Source organism: Solea solea, chromosome 16 (genome assembly GCF_958295425.1).
Source record: "Solea solea chromosome 16, fSolSol10.1, whole genome shotgun sequence".
Lineage (NCBI taxonomy): Eukaryota > Metazoa > Chordata > Actinopteri > Pleuronectiformes > Soleidae > Solea > Solea solea.
In genome coordinates, this window is record NC_081149.1 from 14,635,541 (window position 1) to 14,661,074 (window position 25,534).

The window sequence follows — 25,534 nt, forward strand, 5'->3', positions numbered from 1 at the left end:
GTGTAGGGTTGACTGTTACAAACATAACTCACATATTACACAATTTTTACCACCTTTATTTGTCAAAATGTCTAAAAATTTAGAAAGTGATAAAAAGAAGAAACCCTTCAAAATAAAGAAATCAAACCGAGAAAAGACACAGAGCCAAACTTTTAGGATCAACACAAAATATAAAAAGGACACCGAAAAAACTAAAAAGGAAAAATATTCCACTTCCTACATAAACAAATCACATGTTTTTATCTCTGGTCAGTTCTCAAGGTCCACCAAAGCAGGTACTCCAGCTGACCTGCCGAGTGATCAGGCAGGAAACCCATCTATCTGGAGGAGTTAGAGCTGGAACGAGAACGGTGACGCCTGCGACCAGGAGATCTGGAACGAGAGCGGCGGCGTGGAGGAGGAGAGCGTCTCCTTGGGGAGCGAGACCTTCAGGGACATAAAGAAAATACTTTGTTTTTAAAAATTGAAAAAAAGACTGAGCACATATAACGGATTTAATAAAAGATTGACTGAAACTCATTAATCTAAGATGTTTTTTTCAGAAATGATGCACATGAGGTTGCAAGACCAACCTTCTCCTCATCCGTGGTGGGCTGCGACGCCACATGGGTGGCGGTGGCGGCATTCTACGTGGGGGAGAGGGTCTGCGAGGTGGAGGACGGACTCGCTGAGCCAGCACGGCAGACGCAGAGATTTCCTGTCCATCAATCTGACCTATCAATAACAGTTGCCACAGAAGGTTACTCTAAGTGAATGGCCAAAATAATCCTGTGAGACGGAAGCAGTAAAACAAACAAAGAGGCTCACCTCCATCCATGTGTTTGAGGGCCTTCTGAGCCTCCTCGGGAGTCTCAAACTCTACATAAGCATAGCCCCTGGACATGTGTGGGTGGAGCCTATCCATCGGCATGTCAACCATTTTTATTTTCCCATAAGTGGAAAATATTTCCTGGATGTGGTCCTGTGCAAAAAGATAAATTCCATTATATTTCACAATAATCACAGCAGTATCTTGTGATGTGTGTTTCATTCACTCTTCTTTACTTTCTATAAAAAAGAAGAGGCGCTATTTTCTTTAGCCAACATTGTGTTTCTACGGTAATGTCATGACGTTAAATCATGTTTGCACTTTAGAAATCCTTTGTAAACAAGACCAGCAGCTTGAAAGGAGTGGTTTTTGCAAGGCTATAACATGTGTAAGTTTTTTTTCTTACCTTGGTGACATTCCTGGTTAGCCGTCCCAGATGAAGTTTAGTCGGTTTGGGGCTTGGGGTTCTTTTCCTCCGTTCCTTATCGTCTCCCTTCTTCTGTGTTTTGGACCTGTACATTCACAAACAAATCACTGATTAAAAAGAGAAACTGCAAATGTTGTGGAAAAAACTGTGTGTGCTGTGCATTTACCCTGAGCGTGATCGGCGGCGGTTGTCATGGCGTCTGCGGCTGGGGCTTGGAGAGCCTGATGAGCTGGAGGAGGAACGAGAGCCGGAGGAACGACTGGAACCAGATGAGCTAGATCCACTTGAAGACCCCGAACTGGAGCCAGAGCTGCTGCTTGAAGAAGAGCTAGATCTGGACCTGGTCAATGTAAAAACAAAAGAAAAACATTTTAGCACAAAATGTATACATTTAAGATCAACAATATTTTCTCATGGATTTAAAATAAACAAACCTGCTGCTGCTACTGCCAGTGGAGGCACTGCGTCGTTTCTTTGCCTTTTCACGTCCTCTATCTCTGTCTCCTTCCTTTGTACCACTCTTTTCTTTGATTTTGTCTTTTGCTTTTTCCTCCTCTTTCCGTTTTGTGGGTGACGGTGCCCTAAAGTCAGTCAAAATCAAAGTGCTATTGTTAGGCTGCTGTTCCACCAGTTCTGACTCCATTCAAACCTGGTATTAACTGTAATAATCTGTGATAAGAGCAACGATCACAAGGGGATTAGGTCAGGAGCAACTGTGCACACCTGTATATGCAAATATACACATATGCCACTCATGGACAGGGATGTCAAAATGTGAAGACAAAATTACATTTTTCACTAGTCTTGCTGGCTGCACAGATGTGTCCATTGTCAATGTGTTTGTGTGAGTTTGGTTTCACACCAATGACAGAGAGAGACAGACCGAAACAAAAAAGTCAGGAGAAGATGGGTGATCGCAGCACTACTCATGCTGCTGTAACATGACATACAATTTTAGCCATTAAAAAAGCAAATCATGTCACTATGAGTGTCAATATTGAGAAAGTGGCTGCAAATAAATGAACAACTGGGGACTAAGAAGTGTTAAAATACTGTGAAACTGCAGCCAGTCAGAGGTCAGCTAGGCAGAGCCGCCGCTCCCTATATGCAGAGTGCGTAGGGCCCCAAGTATCTGGTGGGCCCCCCAAAATTAATGTTGATAAAAATGTCCTGATAATCATTACATTATTATATGATACATTATTATATGGACAAATTAGATGTTTTTACCTATGTAAAAAGATGTATACATTTTTTTCATATGTATATTTAACGTACATTTTTAAATTAATAGTAAAAGGTTTGAGTGGGACTCTCAAGGTTTTGTGTGCACGCGTGTTGCAGGGGGGCCCTCTGACCAATTATGCTTAGGGCCACCAAAAGCTTAGCAGCGGGTGGAGGTCTTGTTTTTAAATTATCCTATGATCTATGAGATCATATATGGTGGGAGAGCCGCTTTTATTTTTCCTTTGTTGTCAGTAACATTTGAGTATTTTTTACTGTCTTAGTCTTTGAAATGCTATTTTGTCAAAATCCGGACACCAACACTGCATCATGCTGGAAACGTTGGAACCAACAATAAATGTAAGTTCCGGCTGATGAAGAGGACGACCATTACAAAATGGTCGTCCGCAAGAACTTAACTGAGTAAAACTGATATTTCTTGAACTTGTGCTAAAACCTTACAGCCCCATTAAAAATGACAAAGAAAACAAATGGTAAACTTTTGGTTGAAACTAAACACATAAAGTAAGTAATGTTAGAGCAAACGTGCAAAATTGATCGGGGAAAATCCGCCTCCCTTGTTTTTTCATTGAAAACAAGAAGCAGGGAACAGGAGAGTGTGGCGGCTGTTTATCTCTAACTTAAGTCACAGTAAAGTACACATCGTGTAAGAAAAGACAGAGTATTTTGAGATTATGAGATAATTCAAAAACTAGAGTTGATAAAAGCTTGTTAAAAAGCTAAACTTACATTTTTTCCAACGAGGTTCACTCGCTTCGAACGAGATCGTCGCTTTGTGATGACGCCAAAGCGGATGTGACGTATGAACCTGTGCGCTTCATACAAGGCATTTGTTTATTTTAGTTGTTATCGGTAAAATTAAATCTTTGTTTTCGTGGATATAATCGCGTCGTGGCTGTATGAGAACAAAATGTGTGTCAACACAGAACGTGACATGACTTAACACAACAGTAATAGATATTGACGACGCTAAGGTGAGCGCTGCATATTATAACGACACTGGTGCTAGCTTGTTGTTAGCCAGCTATGCTAACATAGATTTTTGACTGAGCATTTGTTTTATTACCACAACATTCAAATGTGACGGGAACATTTTCTGCGTTTGACAACATTAATTGCACATTGTATTTGTATGCAAATGTGGTTGGGTGCAGGCCACCTCCGTATCATTACATTTGAAGAAATAGTCAACAAAGATGTATCTAGTGTTTACTCCAAAAGTCAGAAAAGGAATCAAACATTAGTCAGAAAAGACGAGATAAAATAATAATAAAAATAAATAAAATGCGTCCTTATTGTTTTTGAATATTTACACGAATCTGTCAGCATTAGACATACATGTATAATTTACATTTTTTGTTATGTGAATCTAATTTAGATCAACGGCCTAACTCACTGAGCTGCTGCGGTTTGAGAGACAATGGGTCGACTGGATGATGCTGCCAAACACAAAGTGGTGGAGCTGCGGAAAGCTGGTCTGAGTTTCCGTAAGATCAAAGCTGTCCTGGAGTTGGAGAACATCAAGGTGTCTGCCCAGGCCATCTACCTGTTTCTGAGGGAGTTCCAAGGGAGGCCGCCAGGGAGGGTCAGACCTGTGGAAGCCAGAAGCAGCACAACAGCAGAACAAGTGCAAGCTCGAGCTGGGGCCATACAAGAGAGCTGGAATAACATTCATCTCCAAAACCTACTACGGGAGGCATCTCACCACAATGGCCTGACAACTGCAGCAGAATTTGCCAAACATGCTTCATCTAATCTAGAGTCTAGTGCAAAGCCACCTGGGTATGGGGAGACAAGTGGTGGAGGCAGCAGGTCACAGCAACACAAGGGAGATACAGACGAAAATGACATCCAGATTGTTAGCGTCACCTCCCTTGCACAGAACAGCCAACAAAGAGGTCTCCAGTCCAATGTAACAAGAGCAGAGACGGGCACTGTGACATCCACGCTACATGCTGCTGGAACATCAATGAGGAGGAGAGTCACACCGTCTCCAGCCACCACTGCAATGTTGGCAGCTCGAAAGAGGCTTTTGGATAAAGCACTGTCACATAGGATGAAGGTACCTACCTCCCTACCCTTTCTATATGATTTTCTATTTTCTATTTAATCTATTTGTAACATTGTTTAGAGTATCTGTGTCTATTTCAACTTGCTTAAACTGTTTTTCAGCATTCATACCAGCAGGTGGCGTCATTGATAAGGAAAGATCATGCAAGTGTCCAGGGTTCTAATTTGAAAAGTGCAGTGCCTCAGCCACCTCAAACATACAATATGACCACTGAAAAGGTGATGGTGAAAAGAAATTGAACCTCAAATATTACAACTGAACTGAAGTTTATATTTATTCTATATAATCCATCAAGTTATATTAGTAGCTTGTTCTAGGTAGAACTCTATTTCATCATAGATCTGCCATAGTGTTTGTAATTAACTGAACTTATTACGGGAGCCTGACCAGTCTAAAATGCATTCTAAATTTAATGTGTCACATAAATGTATGATTCTATTTTAATTTTAATTCTATATTCTGTACAGACTGTTATGGAAGGTCAACCTGGAGGAGGTGGCGTCCCCAAGCGTTTTCTGACACAGAGACCAGGTCTGTCTGTCCGTTCTCCTCACCCTCCTCCTCCTCGGGTTGGCATTCGTCTTCCTAATCAACCACCAGCACCTTTAACATCCTCAGCTCCTGGGGCTGCCATCATACGCTTACAGAATACTGGAGGCCAGTGTACTACTCATAGTGATGGGAGCCCCCAACAGGCTGGCCAGAACCCTGGAGGGAGAGGTGGTCTGCAGGATCAGATTCAGACCCTGGGCACTGAGGTGCGTAGCTTGGGCCTGGCAGTGAAGATGCTTGTGGAGCAGCAGTGTCGCCTGGAGAGGGAGCACGTGCAGCAGACTCACGTTCAGAAGCAAATTCTCAGCACTCTACAGAGCCTCGCCCTCAAACTGGGACACTGCAGCAGTTCACAAGAGCAGCACAACAAAACTCCCTCACCCTCTACTTTGTCAACAGCTTCTACATCCACCTCTTTCAGCCAAGACGGCTTCAACTTTAACCAAGGCCCATACACACAGTGCAGCCAAACCCAGCCAAGTTACAACTCTTTGGACAATATAGAAAGTGTAGAGACCTTTAAACTGCCAGCACTGAGTCCAACAAGCATTAATGGGTTTCCACCATGTAGCAATGCTGAGAGTATTCCACTTACTCACACACCCCCTCAAAGACAAACATATGCAACTGCATACACAGAGCAAACCAGTCAAACCCTCATGCCACCCTACACACAATCCTACGTCTCTTCATATGGCCAGTCACATTCTCAGAGTTTCAGAATGTCAGAGAGCAAGTCATCAGATTTTCCAAGCAGCTGTTCAATGAGGACTCTCCAGGACTGTAGCGTTTCCACTCAGCCGGGGATGAACTCCATCCACACTGCACAGGATCAGCAGATCAATATCATCAAAGTGGAGGGACCGTGAAAAGAGTTGATTCCACAGCATTTTGTTTAAGGGCTTGGATGTGTTTCTTAGATTTTACTGTAGAATACATATTTTAAAAAATGCATTTTTTTACAATTAACATAGCTTTTAACTACTTTCCCATGTTCCATGACTGAAATAACTGAAGGGTAATTAAAAATGTGTTTATTAATTAATGAATTAACACATTTTATAACAAAAAATGTGTTAATGAGCATTACACCTTCACTACAATAATCCATCCACTTGCAGGTGAGACAAGAGATTCTGAATAAAGAGCATGTCCAGCGGAGTTGTTGCCATGAAGTGAATGGTCATTTCACCACCATAAGCTGTCTCTCACAACATTTCAGAGAATTTGGCCACAGGCCACATCACCACAGACCACATACACATACATTTGATTGCATGTAGGAAATATTTGACTACCCCTTGTGTTTCTGTGTTGAGTATGTTTATTTATTTATTTTATTTGTCTTGTGCTATCCCTTGTTTTTTCTTCTATTACACCAACTGTCCGGCTTCACAACATCCATGCAAACCTTTCAATCTGATCTTTCTAATCCTGTCCATCCTGGCCGAAAATCTCAGACACAGTGCAATTTCTCTACTTTTCCATCGGCACCCTTAAAGCAAAAATCACATCTGTGCTTCAACATCTCTTTCCCACATCTTCGTCGTGTGGCTGCTAAACTTTATACCTCTGTAATTACCACGGTTAATTTTCTTCTCTCATTTTTCTTATTCATCAGCTCCATAAAACACTCCATCTCTGTCTTACACCTTTGGAAATGTATTTTCAAAGTACATTTCAAACAGCCATAGAAAAAAGGGATATCAAAGCTTTAGTAGAAATGTCCTAAGACTTTGTCTGAACCAAAAGCAATTTATTTAGAAAAAAAAGTATATAATTTATAGTTACTGCCTCGCATTTACATTTTTCTTTGTGTTAATTTTTTTCAACCTATTTTGTATCAATAAGACTGACATTATGAACTGTTACCTTTCATACGTCTATGCTAACTGATGATATAATTAAAATAAAGAGCTGATTGTGATCTAAAGCACATTCCCATTTGTGTGAGAAACCTTTTTTTTTTCACTTAAACGCAACGCATAATATTCTAATCATGAAGTGGTTTAAAATAAAGTGAAGTGGTGGAAACTGAGATCAGCTTAATGACAGAGTACAGTTGAAGCTTACTTTAGATGTAGTTCATCTTATTTAATATCTCCTGCTCTTTTTTAACATGTTCATATCTGCTGATGGCACAGATCTCATGCCCTGTGGGTGTCGGATCCAGTTCCTTTTCTCTAACTCCAGGTGGAGGAGAGAAGCGAAAGTGCTGGAGGAGTGAGGTGAAGAACAGGAACAGCTCAATCTTGGCCAGACTCTCACCAATACAATTCCTTGCGCCTGAAGCAAAGGAACAAAGTCATGTCCTTGTGAATTTTTGTTAAACCTCTTGCTGATAAAACAAATAAACCCTATCCCAGGTACCTGCAGAGCATGGTATGAAAGCATCCCTCTTTCTAAAGAGAAAATGGCCAGGGTTGAATGTGTGACTCTTTTCCCATACATCTTCATCCCCAAGAGCAGATGAGAGCAAAACAAGCACTGTGGTTCCCTAAAGATCAAATGAGACTATAACCAGACTTAAACCTCAATTTAATATCCTTAATCATGTTTTATGGTCCTTACCTTGAATTTCTGGGTACTCAGCCATGAACAGCAAGCCAAATGTGATAGTAGACGATGCAGAGTCAGTGCCAGCGGCCAACAGGTTGACAACAGAAAGCTGTAGATTGACTTGGTGAAAGAGAGCGTTTGTTTTCCCGGATGCCTTACAAGCTATGAAAACACATGAGTGAGTGACATAGTTATTTTTGACAGTAGCATTACAGTCAGTAATCAAAGGCAGCACTTGTACTGTACATGGGCCACTAAAACATTAAGCAAGTGCTAGGTATTAAAGATCAACATTTACTCTGTTTAAATACATGCATTAGGCCATACATTTAAAGGATGAGTGTGCAGAATTCTGGTGAAAATCTTTCATTTGGCAGAAATTGAAGACAAAATAATTACACTTAATTTTTCATGAGTGTACAATCACCTGACTGTATGAAGAATTATTTTTACATCGGAAACCAAGTTCATTTTGGACCACTATATATTTACAGTCAGTAAAGGGCTAAAGTTAGTAAAGGGCTAACTTTACTTCCTTTGAGTTTTGGTGTTATTTGAATGCTTCTACATATTAATTCAACATGAGAATTAATTTACAGGACACAAAAAATAACTATACCTATGCAGTATGACCAACTTTCTATCTTTATTCTAGGAAAAATAATTATGCCTATACCTCAAGCTCTTTCTTGTGCACCAGAAAGGAATCCACAAAACCTCTGCTCATGTGTGGATTCAGAGGATGGATCAGCCTCTAAATGCTTCATCCTCTCTGCCACAAGTGTCCGATTTGCGAAGGCACCCTTTATCAGATGCTTTCGGGCGCAGAGCCACCTGAACAGCCTTGGAAAGCTGTTGTATAACTGTTAATAAAAAAAGAAACAATTCACAATATGTGTACTTACAAGCCAACAGCAGACAATGGTTATGAAACTGAACATTTTGAAAATACTCATGCTCTACATAAAGAAAAACATTAACAATCTTAAAACCCTACTTAAAAATCCAGGGACACGTGCATACCTATGGTGTCTAACTTTTAGATATAAATAATTGTCTGTTACATTCAAACCACTTTCAAATTAGTTCAAATGAGTTCAAATGAGCTTAAGGTCTACAATCAATGATCTCCTCCTCTTCTCCCATCCTAAAAATCATTGCAGACAGGTCAGTTTACCATGCCAATATCACAGCTTGACCTTGGTTAACCCCTAAACCAAAAGACTGACATCAACAGTGACAATTCTGTCAGTAGTAGATTATTAATATAGGACACATTCCATTACCTGTATTGAAGACGAGAGAGTTGAGTGTTCCTTCTGGTCTGGTCCACCATAGATCTGAAGTCTTCGTCATCATAATCAAATCTTTGCCCATACAGAAAAGAACATATGACGTTGGAGGCAGCGTAGCTCACAGGCTGGGTGGTGTCAAACGCCTTACCTGAAAGAAGACAATTATAATATTGGCAACATTCCATTGGAATTGTGTTATTTCAGTGTTCAGTCTTAAACACGGGATCTTGTGTCGGAGGTTTATTACCTTCTTGTTTTCTTACACACGTCAATCAGGTATTGAATCTTCTCTATAATTTTCTCTTCATTTATTTTTCTCCTGTTCCAAATTGCTTCAGGTTAGCTTGTGCAAAGTGTCTCATCTCTCTCCATGTATCTCCATTAGCAAAAAATAGTTCATTTTATTATTTTGAAAATACTGGTAAAGGAGCACAAGGCAACACATTCATAAAAAAAAATAAAATAAATAAAAGTTTAGAAAATACAAAATCAAACAAAATGTTTCTTACCATGAGTTAATTCTAGGTCACTGAAAATTGGCAACGTTTCTTTGATCATCTTGTGTCCTGCCAGCACCACTGCTTCTTTTGGTCCAGAGTGAAATGTGAATATTCGTCCATATTTCTTGGAGAGCTTGAACATATAAAAAAAATAAAAACTTTTCTCACAAATTCTCACAAAAAAGATGTCCATCATAAATCCCTGCCAATATAGAGTTCATTTACATAACAGTATATCATGCCCGTACCTCATAGAGTGAGGTGTGAGGAAACTTAGGATCCAGCTGTAGCAAATTACCAAGCAGGGGCAGTGGACGTGATCCGGGAGGTTCCTTTCTCTGGGAGCCAAAGCTTGGGAAGAATAGATAGACGATGAATAAGATCACAAATGCACTCATGATATGGGTTGTATTGGTGAATACAAGCACAACGTCCTCCATGACAGTTGACAGAATCAATTTGGTCAATACATGAAGTCAAAACCTTTGACTGCACTTCTCCCTTCTCAGGTAAGGGTGTAACTTATTGATAGTTACTGTTTCAAACTGTCGGAACAGGCCCAGAAGATTAAAGAGTAACACCACATTATGGAAAGGCTAGTTTATTTATACAGCACAATGATCACAAAGTAACCCAGTGTGCATCACATTTAAGAGAAAAAGGCTACTGACCGCACACAGGTAAAAGGGTTAGGGTTAGATGTCCACATCATACTGTGATTCAATATTATCCAGGACGAAAAACAAAAGGCACAAAATAAAAGATCAAAATGAAGTAATCGCAAATGTGGTAAATGACATGATCACAAGGAAAGGTCCAGGTAGGACTAATACCAAATTATGGCAAGGATAGTTTATTTATACAACACAAGTCATCACAAAGACAACCAGTATGCTTGATTACACACAGTGAAAACATCCAACATAGTATTAGGCTTTGGTGAAGCCAGATATAAAAAAGTCATTTGCTGGGTATGATGAACTGATGAACTGCCTTTGTAGTGCCAGACCGAGCTGTCTTTCTCATTGGCGACTGACAGCACACAGCTCATGAGGTAAAGGGCTGAGGGTTAAGCCCACAAACGGTGTGAGACTAAGTTCGTCCTCTGTGACTCCAGGCGGAGGCGTAAAACGAAAGTGCTGAAGCAGAGAGGTGAAGAAGAGGAAGAGCTCCATCCTGGCCAGACTTTCTCCAAGGCACACTCTGCGACCTACAAGAACAAAGAGATGCAGATCCATTGGACGAAAAACAACCACACCATCTGCAATCTGCAGAGAACGCCGTCCCATAACGGTGTTATACTGTACCGGCAGAGAATGGCATGAAGGCATCACTCTTTACAAATCTGCCCTCCTTATCTAAGAAGTGTGAGGGGTTGAAAGTATGTGGGCTCTCCCATTGACTCTCATCATACAGGACAGAGGTTAGAAGAGGAAACACGGTAGTTCCCTGTTGACAAAAGAAGAACAGAACCACTATTATCAGGGCTTTCAGAAACAGACGAACATCCACGCCTCCACTTTCTGCTCATCCTGTAAGGGTTGCAGAGAAACTGGGATCTGATCCCAGATGACAATGCTCTCACTAAAGGCCCCAGATGCTGCTGAATTTGTAAGCAACTGACTTTTTCGATAAAGCAGCCCTGGAAAGTGACATCTCTGCTGGTTTTGTGAGGAATGGCCATGGGTACAATGTTGGCCAGTCGCTGTGTCTCATGGATGACAGCATCGGTGTATGGCAAGTCCTTCCTGTCCGTCACTCTAATCTGACGACTTCCAACCACCCTTCTCAGCTCCTCGTGGACTTTGTCTGAATACAAAGCATATGCAAAATTATGCGAGTTCCACCTTAACCCCAATTGGAGATCAAAATGAGTCACACCTTGAATACGAGGGTACTTGGCCATTAAAAGTAGGCTCCAATGCAGAGATATCGCTATGGTATCAGTTCCAGCTGCAAACAGATTTGTTACACTATAGAGCAGGTTGTCATCATGGAAGTGCGAGTCCTTGATTCCAGACTCCTAGAATAACATACAGAAAAGTAAGGTTGTACTAAATGACTGATCAGTATAATTAGCCTCGGTGTGGATTCAAGAGGATGAAAAACCCACCTCCAGACGTTGCATTCGACTCAGGAAAACATCAATAAAGCATCTGCACATGTCAGGGTTCAGGGTCTCCTTCAGTTCTGCTATTATCCTCTTTGTTTCTGCAACGCTGTCTTCTACATTCTTCATCAACGCTCTCCAGTTTTTAAGACAAGGGCCCAGCCAAGGGAATGCATTGTATATCTGTAAAAGTTTAACCCTGAATCAGTTAAAATCCAAGGACAACTCCAAGGGAGAGCTGTTGAATTTTGTAGACTATTATAATTGTTCATTTTAGTATTACAATTAAAACTCATACAATATAGACTCTTACTGATGTTGTTAGGGAGTTTAAAAAAAAGAAAAATGTATAAATTGATTTAAAAAAACAAAAAAACATACATACACACAATTGAAAATCAAGAAATACCATCAGCCATGCCATGACTGAGGGAGTGTTTGTGTGTATACAGCAGCAGCACGTGGGGACAGGAAGTGTTAATCCTTGTGTATAGAGCTGCAACTAACGATTATTTTTATAATCGATTCATCTGTCGATTATTTTCTCGATTAATCGTTTGGTCCATAAAATATCAGAAAACCTTAAAAAATTAGGAAGCTTAAACAATCGGAAATCTTGTTTTAATCATGAAAAAAAGCTTCAGACCAATTATCAAAATAGTTGTCGATTAATTTAGTAATTGATTCATTTTTGATAGCACAAACTCGTTTGACAATGGTTTGATCATAGTGGAGACTTGCAAGTTCTGCAAAGCCATGTGCAACAATAAAAGGTGCAATCACTCGGTCACTGCAGTACCAGAATGGAAGCTGATCCTGTTAGACGAATGGACTCGATATCCTGTTCCAATAGGGTATGGATTTCAGGATCTTTGTAGTCAAACCTCTTCCCAAACATGAGAGCGGATATAACATTTGAAGATGCATAAGAAACAGGCCTCCTGTTGTTGAAGGCTTCACCTGACAGGAGTAAAATCACAACCACCAGCCAATAAATGTGAATTACTCGAGGGAATGCCGCAAACTTAAACCAACCTGGTTTAAGTTTGCCAGGTTGGTTTAAGTAAAACTTAAACTAACCTGGTTTAAGCTTTGTTACCTTTATGTTGTTCAAATTCTTCAACCAGATGGTGACATTCCTCGATAATTGTTTCTTCACTAGTTCTTCTTCCCATTCCGAAGTCTCTCAGTGTGCTCAGAGCAAAACGCCTCATCTCTTTCCATACGTCGCCATTGGTAAACAGGATGCCTGAAAACAAAGGATGTTGACTTGTGTTTAACCCCAACATCGCTTGTTAACAAAAAAAAGCTACACCACCTTTTCCTACCATGTCCTTTGTTAAAATCGTAAAATACAGGCATGACTTCTCTGTCTCCAAACTCCTCGGCATAATTGACCAGAGCTTTCTTGACTGTCCTGTATCCTGCCAGGACCACCACCTTCTTAGGTCCCAGGTATACTGTAAATACTGGTCCATATTTTTTAGCCAGCTATATCAAGGCAAATAAAAAGGAGACTCACAGCACAACATACTATATGATATGATGTGTGAAATGAACTACTATAATAAAAATGTACTGCCACTGTGCAATGGAAATAATCATAATTATTTGACATTAACATTCCTCACATCAAAAAGAGAGGTGTCCAGTCTCTTTAGATCCACCTGAAGCAGGTTACCAAGCAGGGGAAGAGGTTTAGGTCCTGGAGGCTCCCTCCGGTTTTCTTTGGTGCCGACTCTGAAGTGAAGAACATGGAGGACCAGCAGAGCCACAGTGGCCACCAACATGAAGAGTGAAGTGGAGGAGGGAAGATCTTCAAACATCATGCTACAGTCAACAGTGTGGAGAAACACACTGTATCAGAGGTCATCAGGTCATCAGAGTGTTTCTCAAAAAATTATACAGTAAAAATGTTTGACAATGACTGAGGTAGTAGTCAGCATGCCCCTGAAGTCAACTGTACCAACCACTGTCAGAACTTATGGGCCAAAGTGATTTTATTGTACAGTAAAAATCTAAATAAATTAGGGAAAATATTTAGTTCAATAGCTTCTGGACAATGTGACCCAATGTCTTAAAATCAGCATGATTGATTGCCCTTGTATTAGTAACATCTTATTTTGAAAACCGGAAGTGATCTCGCCGGTATCAAACTAGCGCTGCTTCTCAGCCGACTCCCAGCATTCACCGTAAGTTCGATTGCACGGGCGCACTTAAAAACGAACGACGGCTCACTTGACCGCAGTTAAAGAAGACACACTTTCCATCTCTGCCTGTTACTGGCATGCAAACATTTACTAAATAGGTTTATATAACAGACAGGGGGCCAGTTTTTTTAATGTGTATGAACACTGGGTATAATTGCAGCAACTCCTTGTTTCCATATGTATGAAAACATTCCGATGCAAACTGAAAAGAATTGAATGCATTGTTTGTTTTTCACATGTTGTCACCCTCAGGGAACAGACACAGGACTGTGGAGCAAACGCGTGTTTATATTTAAGAGCTATAGACGTCTCCTTACAAAAATAAAGAAAGAAACATCACGTTTTAAACTTAGCTGGTAATTAATCTTGAACTTAACCTTACCTTCAGGTGAATTATTTCGAGTTTACGAGAGACTTTTAAATATTTGTATTTAACTCAAAACCCAACCTACGTTGTCGATTTCGAGCCGACTCAATATAATATATCCATACTTGTGCGTACTTGCGTACTTGTGAGAACGTCCTCAGTCTCAGTCCAGGTGCTGTTCCAATTCTCAAGGAGGCGAACAGCGAGGACGGTTCTCAAACCCGGAAGTGTTCTCGCTCCGCCCATTTTGACCAAGTATGCATCGGAGGTGACTTAAGCGTACTTGGGATGGCCATGTATCCCAGAATACATTTCGGCGGAGCATAGCATCAGATAATAGAAATAGAAATCTGAAATAAATATTTATCTGTGTCCCGGAACAAAGTTTTAACATCATTTGAGGCGAGAAATGAGTCATTTAGAATTCAAACATGTGGTTTGTGTATGAAGATATGACGTATATTGAGAAACAACCACATACCTGTGTACTCCCGTATTTGGCAAGTATATATTTCCCAAGTATTAAGAAACGGCCATTCATTAGAAGAAATCGAGTCGCCATTTTTCCGGTTTTCAAAATAAAGTCAAAATAATACTGAAAGCAACGTACAAAAAAATATATATCTATTTGTCTATGTATATATGAATACGAAAATACCCATTACAATAAAATGTATGTATACTAGCTTTACTGTGACGTACTTAAGCTCCAAAAATACTTTTATCAAATTCATAATTCATAGCAATTTTAGTCTTTCAATAGTTTTTTGTCCGTTACTTTTTGTCTGTTGTTATCTATTTACATCAGATGGTTTGATAATATATATATAGACACATATATATGTATATATATACATATACGTACATACGTATGTATGTGTATATATATACATACATACATACATATGTATATATATATATAAATATATGCATATATACACATACATATACATGCATATATACATATACATGCATATATACATATACATAGATATATATATATACATATACATGCATATATATATATATATACACATATATATGTATATATATGTGTGTGTGTGTGTTATGATTCAATATTATCCAGGAAGAAATACAAAGGCACAAAATAAAAGATCAAAATTAAGTAATTACAAATGTGGTAAATGACATGATCACAAGGAAATTACAATATACAAAATCTAATTACACTTGTTTTAATCAATTAATTACTTTTTGTCATTTTGCATTAGAAATAACTGACAAAAACCTGCATACAAAAATAAGAAAATCTAAATGAATTTATAGCAAAGAATGGAGGTATCTCTTTTAGTATAATAGTCAGTAGAACAAGACACATTTGAAATGCAATGCTCTTCCTCACAGGCGACTGACAGCACACAGCTCATGAGGTGACGGGGTGAGGGTGAAGCCCACAGATGGTGTGAGATCCAGGTCGTCCTCCGCAACTCCAGGTGCAGGAGTGAAGCGGAAGCGCTGGAGGAGAGTGGTGAAGAAGAGGAAGAGCTCCATCTTTGCCAGACTCTCTCCAAGACACGCCCTGCGACCTACAAGAAAGCAGAGGTCACGCTTGTTCAAGTGTAAACGAGAGTTGATCCGTGGAGAACAAACACATACCTGCAGAGAAGGGTAAGAAGGCGTCTCTCCTGATGAATTTACCCTCCTTGTCTAGAAAGTGGGATGGGTTGAAAGTGTGTGGGCTCTCCCATTCACTCTCATCATACAGCACAGAAGTAAGAAGAGGAAACACGATCGTTCCCTGGTGTTAAGAGAGAGAAAATATGTAAATACTCAGTCAGCATGAAAGAACATGTTGGTCCAGATGTGATGAACTGACCTGTTTGATAAAGTAGCCCTGGAAGGTGATGTCACGGCTGGTTTTGTGAGGAAGGGCCATGGGGACAATGTTGGCCAGTCTCTGTGTCTCATGGATGACAGCATCAGTGTAGGGCAGGTTCTTGCGATCGTCTATCTGGACCTGGCGGTTTCCTACCACCGTACTCAACTCCTCCTGGACCTGATCTGTGAGCACAAGAGAAAAGTCGTCAAGTTAGCCTGGTCTCACAAAAGAAATTGGTCAATGTGACCTTGAAGGTTTGAATGTTAATTTTTGGTCAATTGTTTCATACATGTCCTATCAACACTTCTAACGTAGAAGTATTTGAGACCATATAAAATACATTTCACATTCTGTATTTTATATGTTTCCACTCTTTGCAAATGTGATGTTTTGTTTTTAATCTGCTGAACTTGTTTCTGTACATGTGACACCTACTGCACGTCCTGTGGCTCTTCCATTTTTCCCAGTTTTTCCTCACTCGATGTGTCAAATTGGGTTTTTTGTTTCATTCCAGTTGTTCTAGTTGTTGTAATATAACAGTACAAATGCTTAGTTACTGTACTTAAGTACAAAATTCACGTGTCTGTACCTTTACTTTGTTATTTATATTTCTAGCAACCTTCCCTTTTACACCACTACACTCCCTCTTACTACTTTTGTTACTCGTGGAAGAGGAAGAAGAGTTGGTAATGGTCTGTATTTACAGTATACAGAGCTTTTCTAGTCTTGCTGAGCTGCTTTACACTATAGTTTTGACATTCACACAGCTTTCATAGCCATTCACACGCTGCAGCAACACGGGGTTAAGTGTCTTGCTCAAGGACACGTACAGACTGAACTGAGCCCACAACATTCCAGTTGAAAGACAACTCGCTCTACCACTGAGCTATGGCTCAATCCTCACTTTTTTAATGCTTTTACTTCTAAAACTTAAGTACAATTTTATATCAGAAAATTACTTTTAATATCATATACTGTACTTATACAAACACTTTTACTTAAGTGATATTATAAAAAAAAAGTGACTTCAACTTCAACCAAAGTCATTTTCTGGTAAGATACTTGTTCTTTTACTCAAGTATCCCTTTAGGGTACTTTATACAAGCCTGCCTAATTCCCCTTTACTTATGATTCGAGTATTGTTCACAAAATTATAACCAGAAATGTGTCTCACCCTTTTCCCTTTAAAGAACACACAGATAAATATGTGTCTCAGGAGAATTTAAAACAAGCACATTCCACCATCTGAAAGTCCAGAGTCCAAAGAAAATGTTTTCTTTACTTTCTACGACCATACAGAGCGAAAACTGCCCATCGTATGTGCAATGCTTTTTTTGAGTGAAGCTGAAGATTGAATTCAAGTTTGTTAGTTAGCAGGCATCCATGGGTAAACATACGAATGTTTCTCTCCGTCTTTACCTTGTATATGTGGATATTTGGCCATAAGCAGCAAACCCCATCTGAGCGTGCTTGCTGTGGTATCTGTGCCTGCACCAAACAGGTTAGTTATCACGAATATCAGGTTTGTCTCATGGTAGTAAGTGTCCTTAACAGTTTGCTGAGGATAAAAAACAAACAAACACCCATACATCAGTATAAAATAGCCACGCACCCCACTGCTATATATATTTAGTTTGATGAAGAACATGAAATACGTTGTTTTACTTCTTCTTTCTGCTTCCGATCCAGAAAACAGTCCACGAGTCCTCTGCAGGAGTGAGGAGTTAGTGTCTCTTTCAGCTGCAGTATTAAATCTTTGACATCTCTGATAGTATTTTCAGTATTTGTCGCTATGAGCTGCTGGTTTTTTATCCAACGAACCAGCCTGGGAAACATGTTGTAAACCTGCCAAACATAAACATCATATGAAAAATTACAATAATCTAAGAAACATACTGTATGCACCTATACCAACAGAGATCGGTTATGAGCCACACGAGTGTAAAAGCCCATATTTGGTAAAGGTCCCAATGAATCAGAAATACTTACAACCATGCCAAGTTCAAAGTCACTTCAGTAAACTATCATTAGTTCATGTTGACCATGTCATGAGTTGCTGCCATGTTTGTGGCCGATACATTTGCAAACACACAGTATACGTTACCTGGATTGACGCAGAACCTGCAAGGCGTATGTTCTCATTTGCTCTTCGCACCAACTTTTGGAATCGAGGGTCATCGTATTCAAACCTGCTCCCGTAGACAATAGAAGAGATAATATTGGATGTAGCATAATTCATCGGGCATGCCGTATCAAATGGTCTCCCTTCGAGAGAAAGGTAAAAACAAATCGTGAGCCTGCAGTGCAATAGGAAATTTGAATAAATTACAAATTAAATTAATTAACCTTAACCTTGTTTATTTATTGATATTTACACAATACCTTTGTGCTGCTCCATCATTTGCATCAGAAACTGACATTCCTCTAAGATTTTGTTCTCCACCAGTCGTTTCCCCATCCCAAAGTCTCTCATGGTGCTGATGGCAAAACGTCTCATCTCTTTCCACGACTCCCCGTTTGCAAACAGAATTCCTATGAAACATGAGCGTTATCATCGGTGATTCTCCAGAATAAAACTAAACACACAAAGGTTTGAAAAGAAAATTGCAACGTTAAACAGACAACAATTACAAGTGAACATAAAAAAACAACTAAATGAAAGTCAAACGACATCTGAAATATCGTGACTATTTGCCTGTGATTCTCCAGAATTACACACAAAATACAATGTTGACGTTTTAAAAGATGGGGTCATACCATGGCCTTGATTGATATCGTGAAATATGGGGAAGACGTGTCGGTCTCCGAACTCTTCCGCGCAGCTGACCAGAGCCTCTTTGACTGCTTTGTATCCCGCCAGGACGACCACTTTATCGGTTCCCAAGTAAACCGTAAAGACGGAGCCATATTTCTCCGAGAGCTGGAGAAATGATACTTATTATAAATAAAATGCAAAAAAAAAAAATCAAAAAAATCTCAATCGCATAGCAATACAAAGTAAAGCCTGTTACACTCACCTCACAGAGTGTTTTGTAGGGCCTCTTGAGATCAAGCTGTAATAGGTTTCCAAGCAGGGGCAAAGGCCTTGGTCCTGGGGGCTCCTTGCTGCTTCTCTCAGAGGAGAAGCTCCTGGAGACGACGTAGAGAAGAAGCAGGAGAAAAACAGCTCCCAAAATGGTGGTTGGGCTGGTGGTGACAGGATCGAACAAAGAAGACATTGTCTCTTTTCTCGCTGCTGCTCCTGCTCCTGCTGTTGCTGCTGCTGTTGTTGTTGTCTTCTCTGACTAACCCAGCACTAAAGACACACATCACTATTAAGGTACTGTGAAGGGTTGTGTTACTAATCCTCCTCCCGCCCTCCTGAGCTCCAGTCACACCCCTGGGAAACACATAAGGTATGATGGGGTTTTAGCCCTCAGTATGTTTATTGCCATAGCATTTCAAAAGTAGGTCAAACATATGTCAAGTTAGTCATTTCCCCACAAACAAGCCAACATGCAAACACTTGTAACCTTTTACCAGACAGTATTTTTATGAGCTGTGAGTTCCACTTAGATCAGGTGGGGTCTGCAACCTGTGGCTCTCGAGCCGCATTTGGCTCTTCAGCCCCTCTTGCAGTGGCTCCCTGTAGCTTTGACCAAAAAAGGAAAACCTCCCCAAACCTGACGAACTTGTGTTTGAAATATGGGAAGCCATTTCGGATTTATTACATTTATGTGGAGAATTGAGGGTCAAAAAATCGGATTCTAGAGGTTGCAGACCCCCAAAGGGAAAAAATAACAACAACAACAACAACAACAGAATAAAAGAGCTACATGTCACAGGGTAGAAGTATTTCTAATTGTATGCATCGTGTGTCTTTCTCATATCCATAATTTGTTTTGTGTGCTTTACAGATTGTTTGACAGCACGCTTGTGTTTTGTCATGAATATGTGTTTTTGCTGCGATTGAGACTAAATTATAACTTGTCAGATAACCTGAACCTGTACAAGTTTGTTCATGCCCTTCAGGCAAACATTTGTTATCACGCCTCATCATTAGAAGTACTAGTTGTTAAAATGTCAAGTGTCACTTTATTTATTTAAAATGAAAGAAAAGTTAAAAGCTATTACCAGGCTGGACACCCCTGTTTTTGCCTTCAAAAACACCTTTATTCTTTGTGGCATAGATGCAACAAGGTGCTGGAAACACTAGAGATGTCAGTTCACCGTAAAAGTAATTACAGGAGCCATTGTGGCAGATTTGTCAGCAGCACGCCCACAATGCTAATATCTTGTTTGACTACATTCCGAAGGTACCGCAGTATATTGGGTTTCAGAACACAGGCAGCAACCATCCACTCTCACATTCACACATATCGTCAATTTAGAGTGTCCAGTTGTGCCTATAATCCCCAAATCTGCATGTTTTTGGACTGTGGGAGGAAACTGGAGAAACCTGGAGAAAACCCATGCACACACAGAAGTTTGCAAACTCCAGGCCCTTGTTCCGACCGGGTTGCTGCATGTGTGGCCCGTTCAAGACACCAGTTTGTGATTATTTGAGCTTTGTGAGGAGCATTCCCTGCACAATTACACCAGCAGCAGCAGCCTGCGCCATAGATGGAGCTATAGATTCATGCACTCATTAAATAATTAATTTAAACCTACATCATTTCAGGCAAATCACATCATCACTGCCTGAAAATCTAGCTTGAGGCAAGTGTGCAACACCTGTACATAGACGTACAACATACAGTAAATTTCAGCTGCAATAAGAGAATTAACCACCTCCAATATGTTAAAAACCCATCTTAAGTGACGGCTTAAGAGGAACCAGATCTGTGAACATTCATTTTATACCAGTATGTGTCACATGCATGTATGTTTTCATATTTATTTCATATTTGTATCTGAATTTGTTATTTTTTTACCCTTTAACCCTTGGTTGTGTCTTCTGCGACTAAACACCTAAGTAATAACTGATGGTTTTTTGTTTTTTTCAGTGCCAAATGAAACTATATGCAGGATGTTTATTTACATTATGGAGATGAGAAAGTACGAGAACATTTTTGATTTATATCATTTGCAAATTTCCTTTCCTTTTCCAAAAATTACAGTGATCAGATTACAAGCCCACAGTGGCTCAGAAGCAGAATATTTAAGTTTTAATGGGCCACTTCACCCAAAAATATACCGTTTTTCCAGACATAAATGTGTTGATCATCAGACACATGTGGATCTGAGATACATGTCTCATTCCCACAACAACAGAGGAAGTTGGCATTGAAAAACACACACACAGACCCTGAAGTACTGATGCACTGAGGTGCACACTATAGTTCTTTAGACCTGCTGATGTTCTGCAGGTTGAAAAAGCTCTGTAACTGTTGTGCGCGAACGCCTACGTAAGTAGTTTGTGCTTGTTATATTTTGTCACGTGTTTTGCTTGAGAGTTTAAGCCTCAAACAAATACTGTTCAGTGATTTATTAAACCCTGATTGCCCGCTTAAGATCAGTTACAGTTTACTATCACAAATATGCATGATGTTTGCTCAACTACTGTCATGTACACTATATAGTTCAATTATCTGGTTCATAATGTTGCCATGAGTAGCTGTAGTGACCCCTAGTGTTCCTTTTGTGTATTAGTCACTAGATATTTCCAGCATTGTGTTTCTGGTTATGCTGTTCAAAAGAATATTTGTGTTTGAACTGTCCACATTCACTAACTCGTATATTCGCTGTTGTAATTGTATATTATACAGAAAGCACACAGACTGTTGCAGAGTTGTGAACACTGATTGTGGGACTGAAGTAAAGAACTTGGAACTGGGTTCTATGAGTAAAAGATCTGACAAAATAAATAAAATAAATGTAACAAAAAAAGTCAAATTTGATGGAATTAGACAAACACAGCAGCATCATAGTGATTTTAAGTTTAAAGAGTGTCTTTTTCATTTTCCCACCACCATGTCGAGTTTACTGTCTCCTGAGGGTATCTGCTTTAGTTCACCTCTTTGGTCTGGAGAATGTAAGAGCGAGTAAATAGTATGTAGAACAATATCCACGCCCTTGACAAAGGTATAGTTGAAATGCAATGCTCTTCCTCACAGGCGACTGACAGCACACAGCTCATGAGGTGACGGGGTGAGGGTGAAGCCCACAGATGGTGTGAGATCCAGGTCGTCCTCCGCAACTCCAGGTGCAGGAGTGAAGCGGAAGCGCTGGAGGAGAGTGGTGAAGAAGAGGAAGAGCTCCATCTTTGCCAGACTCTCTCCAAGACACGCCCTGCGACCTACAAGAAAGCAGAGGTCACGCTTGTTCAAGTGTAAATGAGAGTTGATCCGTGGAGAACAAACACATACCTGCAGAGAAGGGTAAGAAGGCGTCTCTCCTGATGAATTTACCCTCCTTGTCTAGAAAGTGGGATGGGTTGAAAGTGTGTGGGCTCTCCCATTCACTCTCATCATACAGCACAGAAGTAAGAAGAGGAAACACGATCGTTCCCTGGTGTTAAAAGAGAGAAAACATGTAAATACTCAGTCAGAATGAAAGCGCATGTTGGTCCAGATGTGATGAACTGACCTGTTTGATAAAGTAGCCCTGGAAGGTGATGTCACGGCTGGTTTTGTGAGGAAGGGCCATGGGGACAACGTTGGCCAGTCTCTGTGTCTCATGGATGACAGCATCAGTGTAGGGCAGGTTCTTGCGATCGTCTATCTGGACCTGGCGGTTTCCTACCACCGTACTCAACTCCTCCTGGACCTGATCTGTGAGCACAAGAGAAAAGTCGTCATGTTCGCCTGGTCTCACAAAAACTCTGCTCATTAACGTTCTACAAGCTGTGGGGAAGTTTACCAAAATGCATCCATCTATGGGTAAAGACATGACTGTTTCTTTCCGTCTTTACCTTGTATATGTGGATATTTGGCCATGAGCAGCAAAGCCCATCTGAGTGTGCTTGCTGTGGTGTCTGTGCCTGCACTAAACAGGTTGTTTATCGTGGAAAACAAGTTTCTCTCGTGGTAGTGAGTGTCCACAGCAAGAGAGTCCTGAGAAGGACAAAACAATAAATCATACATCAACATAACCACTGAACCAAGTATAGAATATCATAAGGTTGAACACCAGGGGGAGCTATAGCTCAGCTAATACAAATTATTCACTTACTGGTGGTGAGAGGGAAAATGAGAGGTTAAATAAAGTGTGCTTAATAGAAAAGATAGCTGCTTTACTTAATATAAAAATGTTTTTATTTCTGGATTTGTGGACTATGGACGAATAATGCTTTGTTAGCGCTGTGATGGACATGATGCTTAAATAAAGTACGTTTAAATAAACTGGCACTATGATGAAAAAGATGAAACGTGGCGTTTTACTTGTGCTTTCTGCTTCCGGATCAGAAAACAGTCCACAAGCCCTCTGCAGGAGTGAGGGTTGAGCGTCTCTTTCAGTTGCTTGATGAGATCTTTGACGTCGTCGTTCGTATTTTCACAGTTTTTCAGTATGAGCTGTTGGGTTTTTATCCAGCGGACCAGTCTGGGAAACATGTTGTAAACCTGTGACACAACATTAAACATAAAACGGCAGATTATTGAAAGCAGCATGGATAGATTATTTACTCATGAAGGTGTTATGTCGATAAAGTGTATTGAAACAACAGGTGAAGGAAAAGGCCTTCAGGTCATTACAGTGCAATCATTCCTTAAGCGTCTATATATATATATACGTCCTATATTAGCTTACTTGTGAAATGGCAAACACAAGGATTACCTGGATTGGTGGAGAACCTGAAAGGTTAACGTTCTCATTCAACCTTCTGACTAGGTTTTGGAATTGAGGATCCTCATATTCAAATCTGCTTCCATACACAATGGAGGAGATTACATTGTATGTGGCATAATTCATCGGACACGCTGTGTCAAACGGCTTTCCTTTGAAATACACAAAAAAACGATATTAAAAAGCTGCAATGCACTGAGTCATACCAACAAAATGCTTCACTATGCATTTCACAAAGACTGCCTGGAGTGCTATATAGCCCCGGCACACTCTTTATTTCACACAATACCTTTGTGCTGCTCGAACATTTGCATCAGAAACTGACATTCCTCGAAGATCTTGCTCTCCACCAGTCGTTTCCCCATCCCAAAGTCTCTCATGGTGCTCAGGGCAAAACGTCTCATCTCTTTCCACGACTCCCCGTTAGCAAACACAATTCCTATGAAACATGAGGGTTGAATAAAACAAAACACACACACAAAGGTTTTTAAAACAAAATTGCAACATTAAACAGACAAGACGACAAGTACAAGAGAACATGAAAAAACAACAGCAACTAAATGAAAGATTTAAAAGATAGGTCATACCATGACCATGATGAGTATCATGAAATATGGGGAAGATGTGTCGGTCTCCGAACTCTTCCGCGTGGCCGACCAGAGCCTCTCTGACTGCTTTGTATCCAGCCAGGACGACCACTTTCTTGGTTCCCAAGTAAACCGTAAAGACAGAGCCATATTTCTCTGAGAGCTGGAGAAATGATAACAAAAATTTTAAAAAAAAAGAGAGAGAGATTTAAATACCCTAAAACAAAACCATAGAGCAATAAAAAAGTAAAGCATGTTAAACTCACCTCACAGAGTGTTTTGTAGGACCTCTTGAGATCAAGCTGCAATAGGTTTCCAAGCAGGGGCAAAGGCCTTGGTCCTGGGGGCTCCTTGCTCATTAACTCAGAGGTGAAGCTCCTGGAGACGACGTAGAGAAGGAGCAGGAGAAAAACGGTCCCCAACACGATGGTTGGACTGGTGGTGAGAGAGAAAACATCATCTAACAAAAGAGCCATTTGTTCTGCTGTTAAGAGATGTTCTGTACACAGGTAGTGTAGAAGTGGAGTGCGAGTGTAGTGTTCAGGATGGTCTTACTCCTCTTCTCTCCGCCCTCCTGGGATGTGTCAGAACACAGTTATGAGAATAATGATGGTATTAAACACATTTGTATGCGACCACGTGTGTGCACGTACAGTATAGTTGTTGAAATAGCAAACTGCTTCTACAGATTTGAACAATAGCACAACTCTGAGTGTCTTAAACCTGGAGTGGAACCAGAATTAATGTTATTGGTAAAACCCTGTGTTTGTCCTCCTATTCCATGTCAAATATCTGCTTTGAAAAAGGGCTGTTACACAAGACATGTTTGCACATACACATGTTGTGTGTTAAACTCACAAAATAACCCTTCAGTTTCCAGACATTTTCTCAATATTTCATGGCAGTACTATCATTTTGGCCTCTGTCATGGTCATGATTTGGTTTGTGTACACTCTGACCAAGGTACCAAGAGTATGAGGGCCACATGTTAAAAAAATATCTGAAAGAAAGAAAAAAAAAGTGAAAATGAGAATGAAGTCAGAATTCGGCCTTTTTTTCCCCTCAGAATTTATTTTTTTCCTCAGATTTCTGACCTTTTTTCTCATAATTCGTGCTGTATTTTTTTTCAAAAAATCTTTTAACATGTGTCCCTAATTCTCTTCCGTACTATCCACAAGTTGCTGTCCTGTTCTTGCTGC

The 25,534-nt window shown here is 40.1% G+C and overlaps 5 protein-coding genes and 1 pseudogene across 6 annotated transcripts; 1 reads left to right on the forward strand and 5 right to left on the reverse strand.

Annotated features, from left to right (window-relative positions):
* Positions 1–40: 40 nt before the first annotated feature.
* On the reverse strand, positions 41–3,347 carry LOC131475150 (RNA-binding protein with serine-rich domain 1-like). The gene is made up of 7 exons (XM_058653034.1): positions 3,210–3,347; positions 1,670–1,816; positions 1,402–1,575; positions 1,215–1,320; positions 808–961; positions 573–714; positions 41–426 (listed from the first exon to the last, which is right to left on the reverse strand). Coding segments are annotated over exons 1-7 (834 nt in total). The 5' UTR covers positions 3,212–3,347; the 3' UTR covers positions 41–317.
* On the forward strand, positions 2,698–7,041 carry LOC131475148 (uncharacterized). Of its 2 annotated transcripts, none has more exons than XM_058653032.1 (4): positions 2,698–2,819; positions 3,859–4,542; positions 4,653–4,769; positions 5,019–7,041. In XM_058653032.1, exons 2-4 carry the CDS (start codon positions 3,901–3,903, stop codon positions 5,970–5,972), a joined length of 1,713 nt encoding a protein of 570 aa, XP_058509015.1. In that variant the 5' UTR covers positions 2,698–2,819; positions 3,859–3,900; the 3' UTR covers positions 5,973–7,041. The 2 variants fall into 2 exon arrangements, with proteins under 2 accessions (XP_058509015.1, XP_058509014.1); XM_058653031.1 differs by lacking the exon at positions 2,698–2,819 and adding an exon at positions 3,296–3,454.
* Positions 7,042–7,177: 136 nt separating this feature from the next.
* On the reverse strand, positions 7,178–9,855 carry LOC131475250 (cytochrome P450 2K3-like; annotated as a pseudogene).
* A 187-nt stretch (positions 9,856–10,042) lies between these two features.
* LOC131475138 (cytochrome P450 2K1-like) lies at positions 10,043–14,538 on the reverse strand. Its single transcript, XM_058653022.1, has 10 exons — positions 14,280–14,538; positions 13,199–13,397; positions 12,896–13,058; positions 12,667–12,816; positions 12,367–12,527; positions 11,571–11,750; positions 11,339–11,480; positions 11,082–11,266; positions 10,765–10,906; positions 10,043–10,667 (listed from the first exon to the last, which is right to left on the reverse strand). Exons 2-10 carry the CDS (start codon positions 13,394–13,396, stop codon positions 10,480–10,482), a joined length of 1,509 nt encoding a protein of 502 aa, XP_058509005.1. The 5' UTR covers position 13,397; positions 14,280–14,538; the 3' UTR covers positions 10,043–10,479.
* Positions 14,539–15,324: 786 nt separating this feature from the next.
* Positions 15,325–24,811, reverse strand: LOC131475140 (cytochrome P450 2K1-like). Its single transcript, XM_058653024.1, has 14 exons — positions 24,602–24,811; positions 24,336–24,498; positions 24,038–24,187; positions 23,740–23,900; positions 23,353–23,525; positions 19,002–19,182; positions 18,742–18,904; positions 18,367–18,516; positions 18,089–18,249; positions 17,650–17,829; positions 17,404–17,542; positions 15,982–16,166; positions 15,762–15,903; positions 15,325–15,691 (listed from the first exon to the last, which is right to left on the reverse strand). The coding sequence occupies exons 1-14, from the start codon at positions 24,809–24,811 to the stop codon at positions 15,504–15,506; spliced, it is 2,346 nt and encodes a 781-aa protein (XP_058509007.1). The 3' UTR covers positions 15,325–15,503.
* Positions 21,908–23,055, reverse strand: LOC131475139 (cytochrome P450 2K1-like). Its single transcript, XM_058653023.1, has 4 exons — positions 22,877–23,055; positions 22,552–22,736; positions 22,332–22,473; positions 21,908–22,261 (listed from the first exon to the last, which is right to left on the reverse strand). The coding sequence occupies exons 1-4, from the start codon at positions 23,052–23,054 to the stop codon at positions 22,074–22,076; spliced, it is 693 nt and encodes a 230-aa protein (XP_058509006.1). The 5' UTR covers position 23,055; the 3' UTR covers positions 21,908–22,073.
* Positions 24,812–25,534: the final 723 nt, after the last annotated feature.

Coding starts and splice junctions, on each gene's coding strand:
- LOC131475150 (XM_058653034.1), bottom strand. Junction 715..807: donor CCTCAAACACATGGATGGAG/GTGAGCCTCTTT, acceptor TGTTATTGATAG/GTCAGATTGATGGACAGGAA. Junction 427..572: donor CCACCACGGATGAGGAGAAG/GTTGGTCTTGCA, acceptor ATGTCCCTGAAG/GTCTCGCTCCCCAAGGAGAC.
- LOC131475148 (XM_058653032.1), top strand. CDS start 3,901: ATGGGTCGACTGGATGATGCTGCCAAACACAAAGTGGTGGAGCTGCGG. Junction 4,543..4,652: donor CACTGTCACATAGGATGAAG/GTACCTACCTCC, acceptor ACTGTTTTTCAG/CATTCATACCAGCAGGTGGC. Junction 4,770..5,018: donor ACAATATGACCACTGAAAAG/GTGATGGTGAAA, acceptor TATTCTGTACAG/ACTGTTATGGAAGGTCAACC.
- LOC131475138 (XM_058653022.1), bottom strand. CDS start 13,396: ATGATGTTTGAAGATCTTCCCTCCTCCACTTCACTCTTCATGTTGGTG. Junction 13,059..13,198: donor TGGACACCTCTCTTTTTGAT/GTGAGGAATGTT, acceptor GCCTTGATATAG/CTGGCTAAAAAATATGGACC. Junction 10,668..10,764: donor CTTCATGCCATTCTCTGCCG/GTACAGTATAAC, acceptor TTGTTCTTGTAG/GTCGCAGAGTGTGCCTTGGA.
- LOC131475139 (XM_058653023.1), bottom strand. CDS start 23,054: ATGTTGATGTATGATTTATTGTTTTGTCCTTCTCAGGACTCTCTTGCT. Junction 22,737..22,876: donor CAAATATCCACATATACAAG/GTAAAGACGGAA, acceptor TTGTGCTCACAG/ATCAGGTCCAGGAGGAGTTG. Junction 22,474..22,551: donor AGGGCTACTTTATCAAACAG/GTCAGTTCATCA, acceptor TTTTAACACCAG/GGAACGATCGTGTTTCCTCT.
- LOC131475140 (XM_058653024.1), bottom strand. CDS start 24,811: ATGGCTCTTTTGTTAGATGATGTTTTCTCTCTCACCACCAGTCCAACC. Junction 19,183..23,352: donor TTTCTGATCCGGAAGCAGAA/AGCACAAGTAAA, acceptor TTTGTTCGATCC/TGTCACCACCAGCCCAACCA. Junction 15,692..15,761: donor CTTCTTACCCTTCTCTGCAG/GTATGTGTTTGT, acceptor GCTTTCTTGTAG/GTCGCAGGGCGTGTCTTGGA.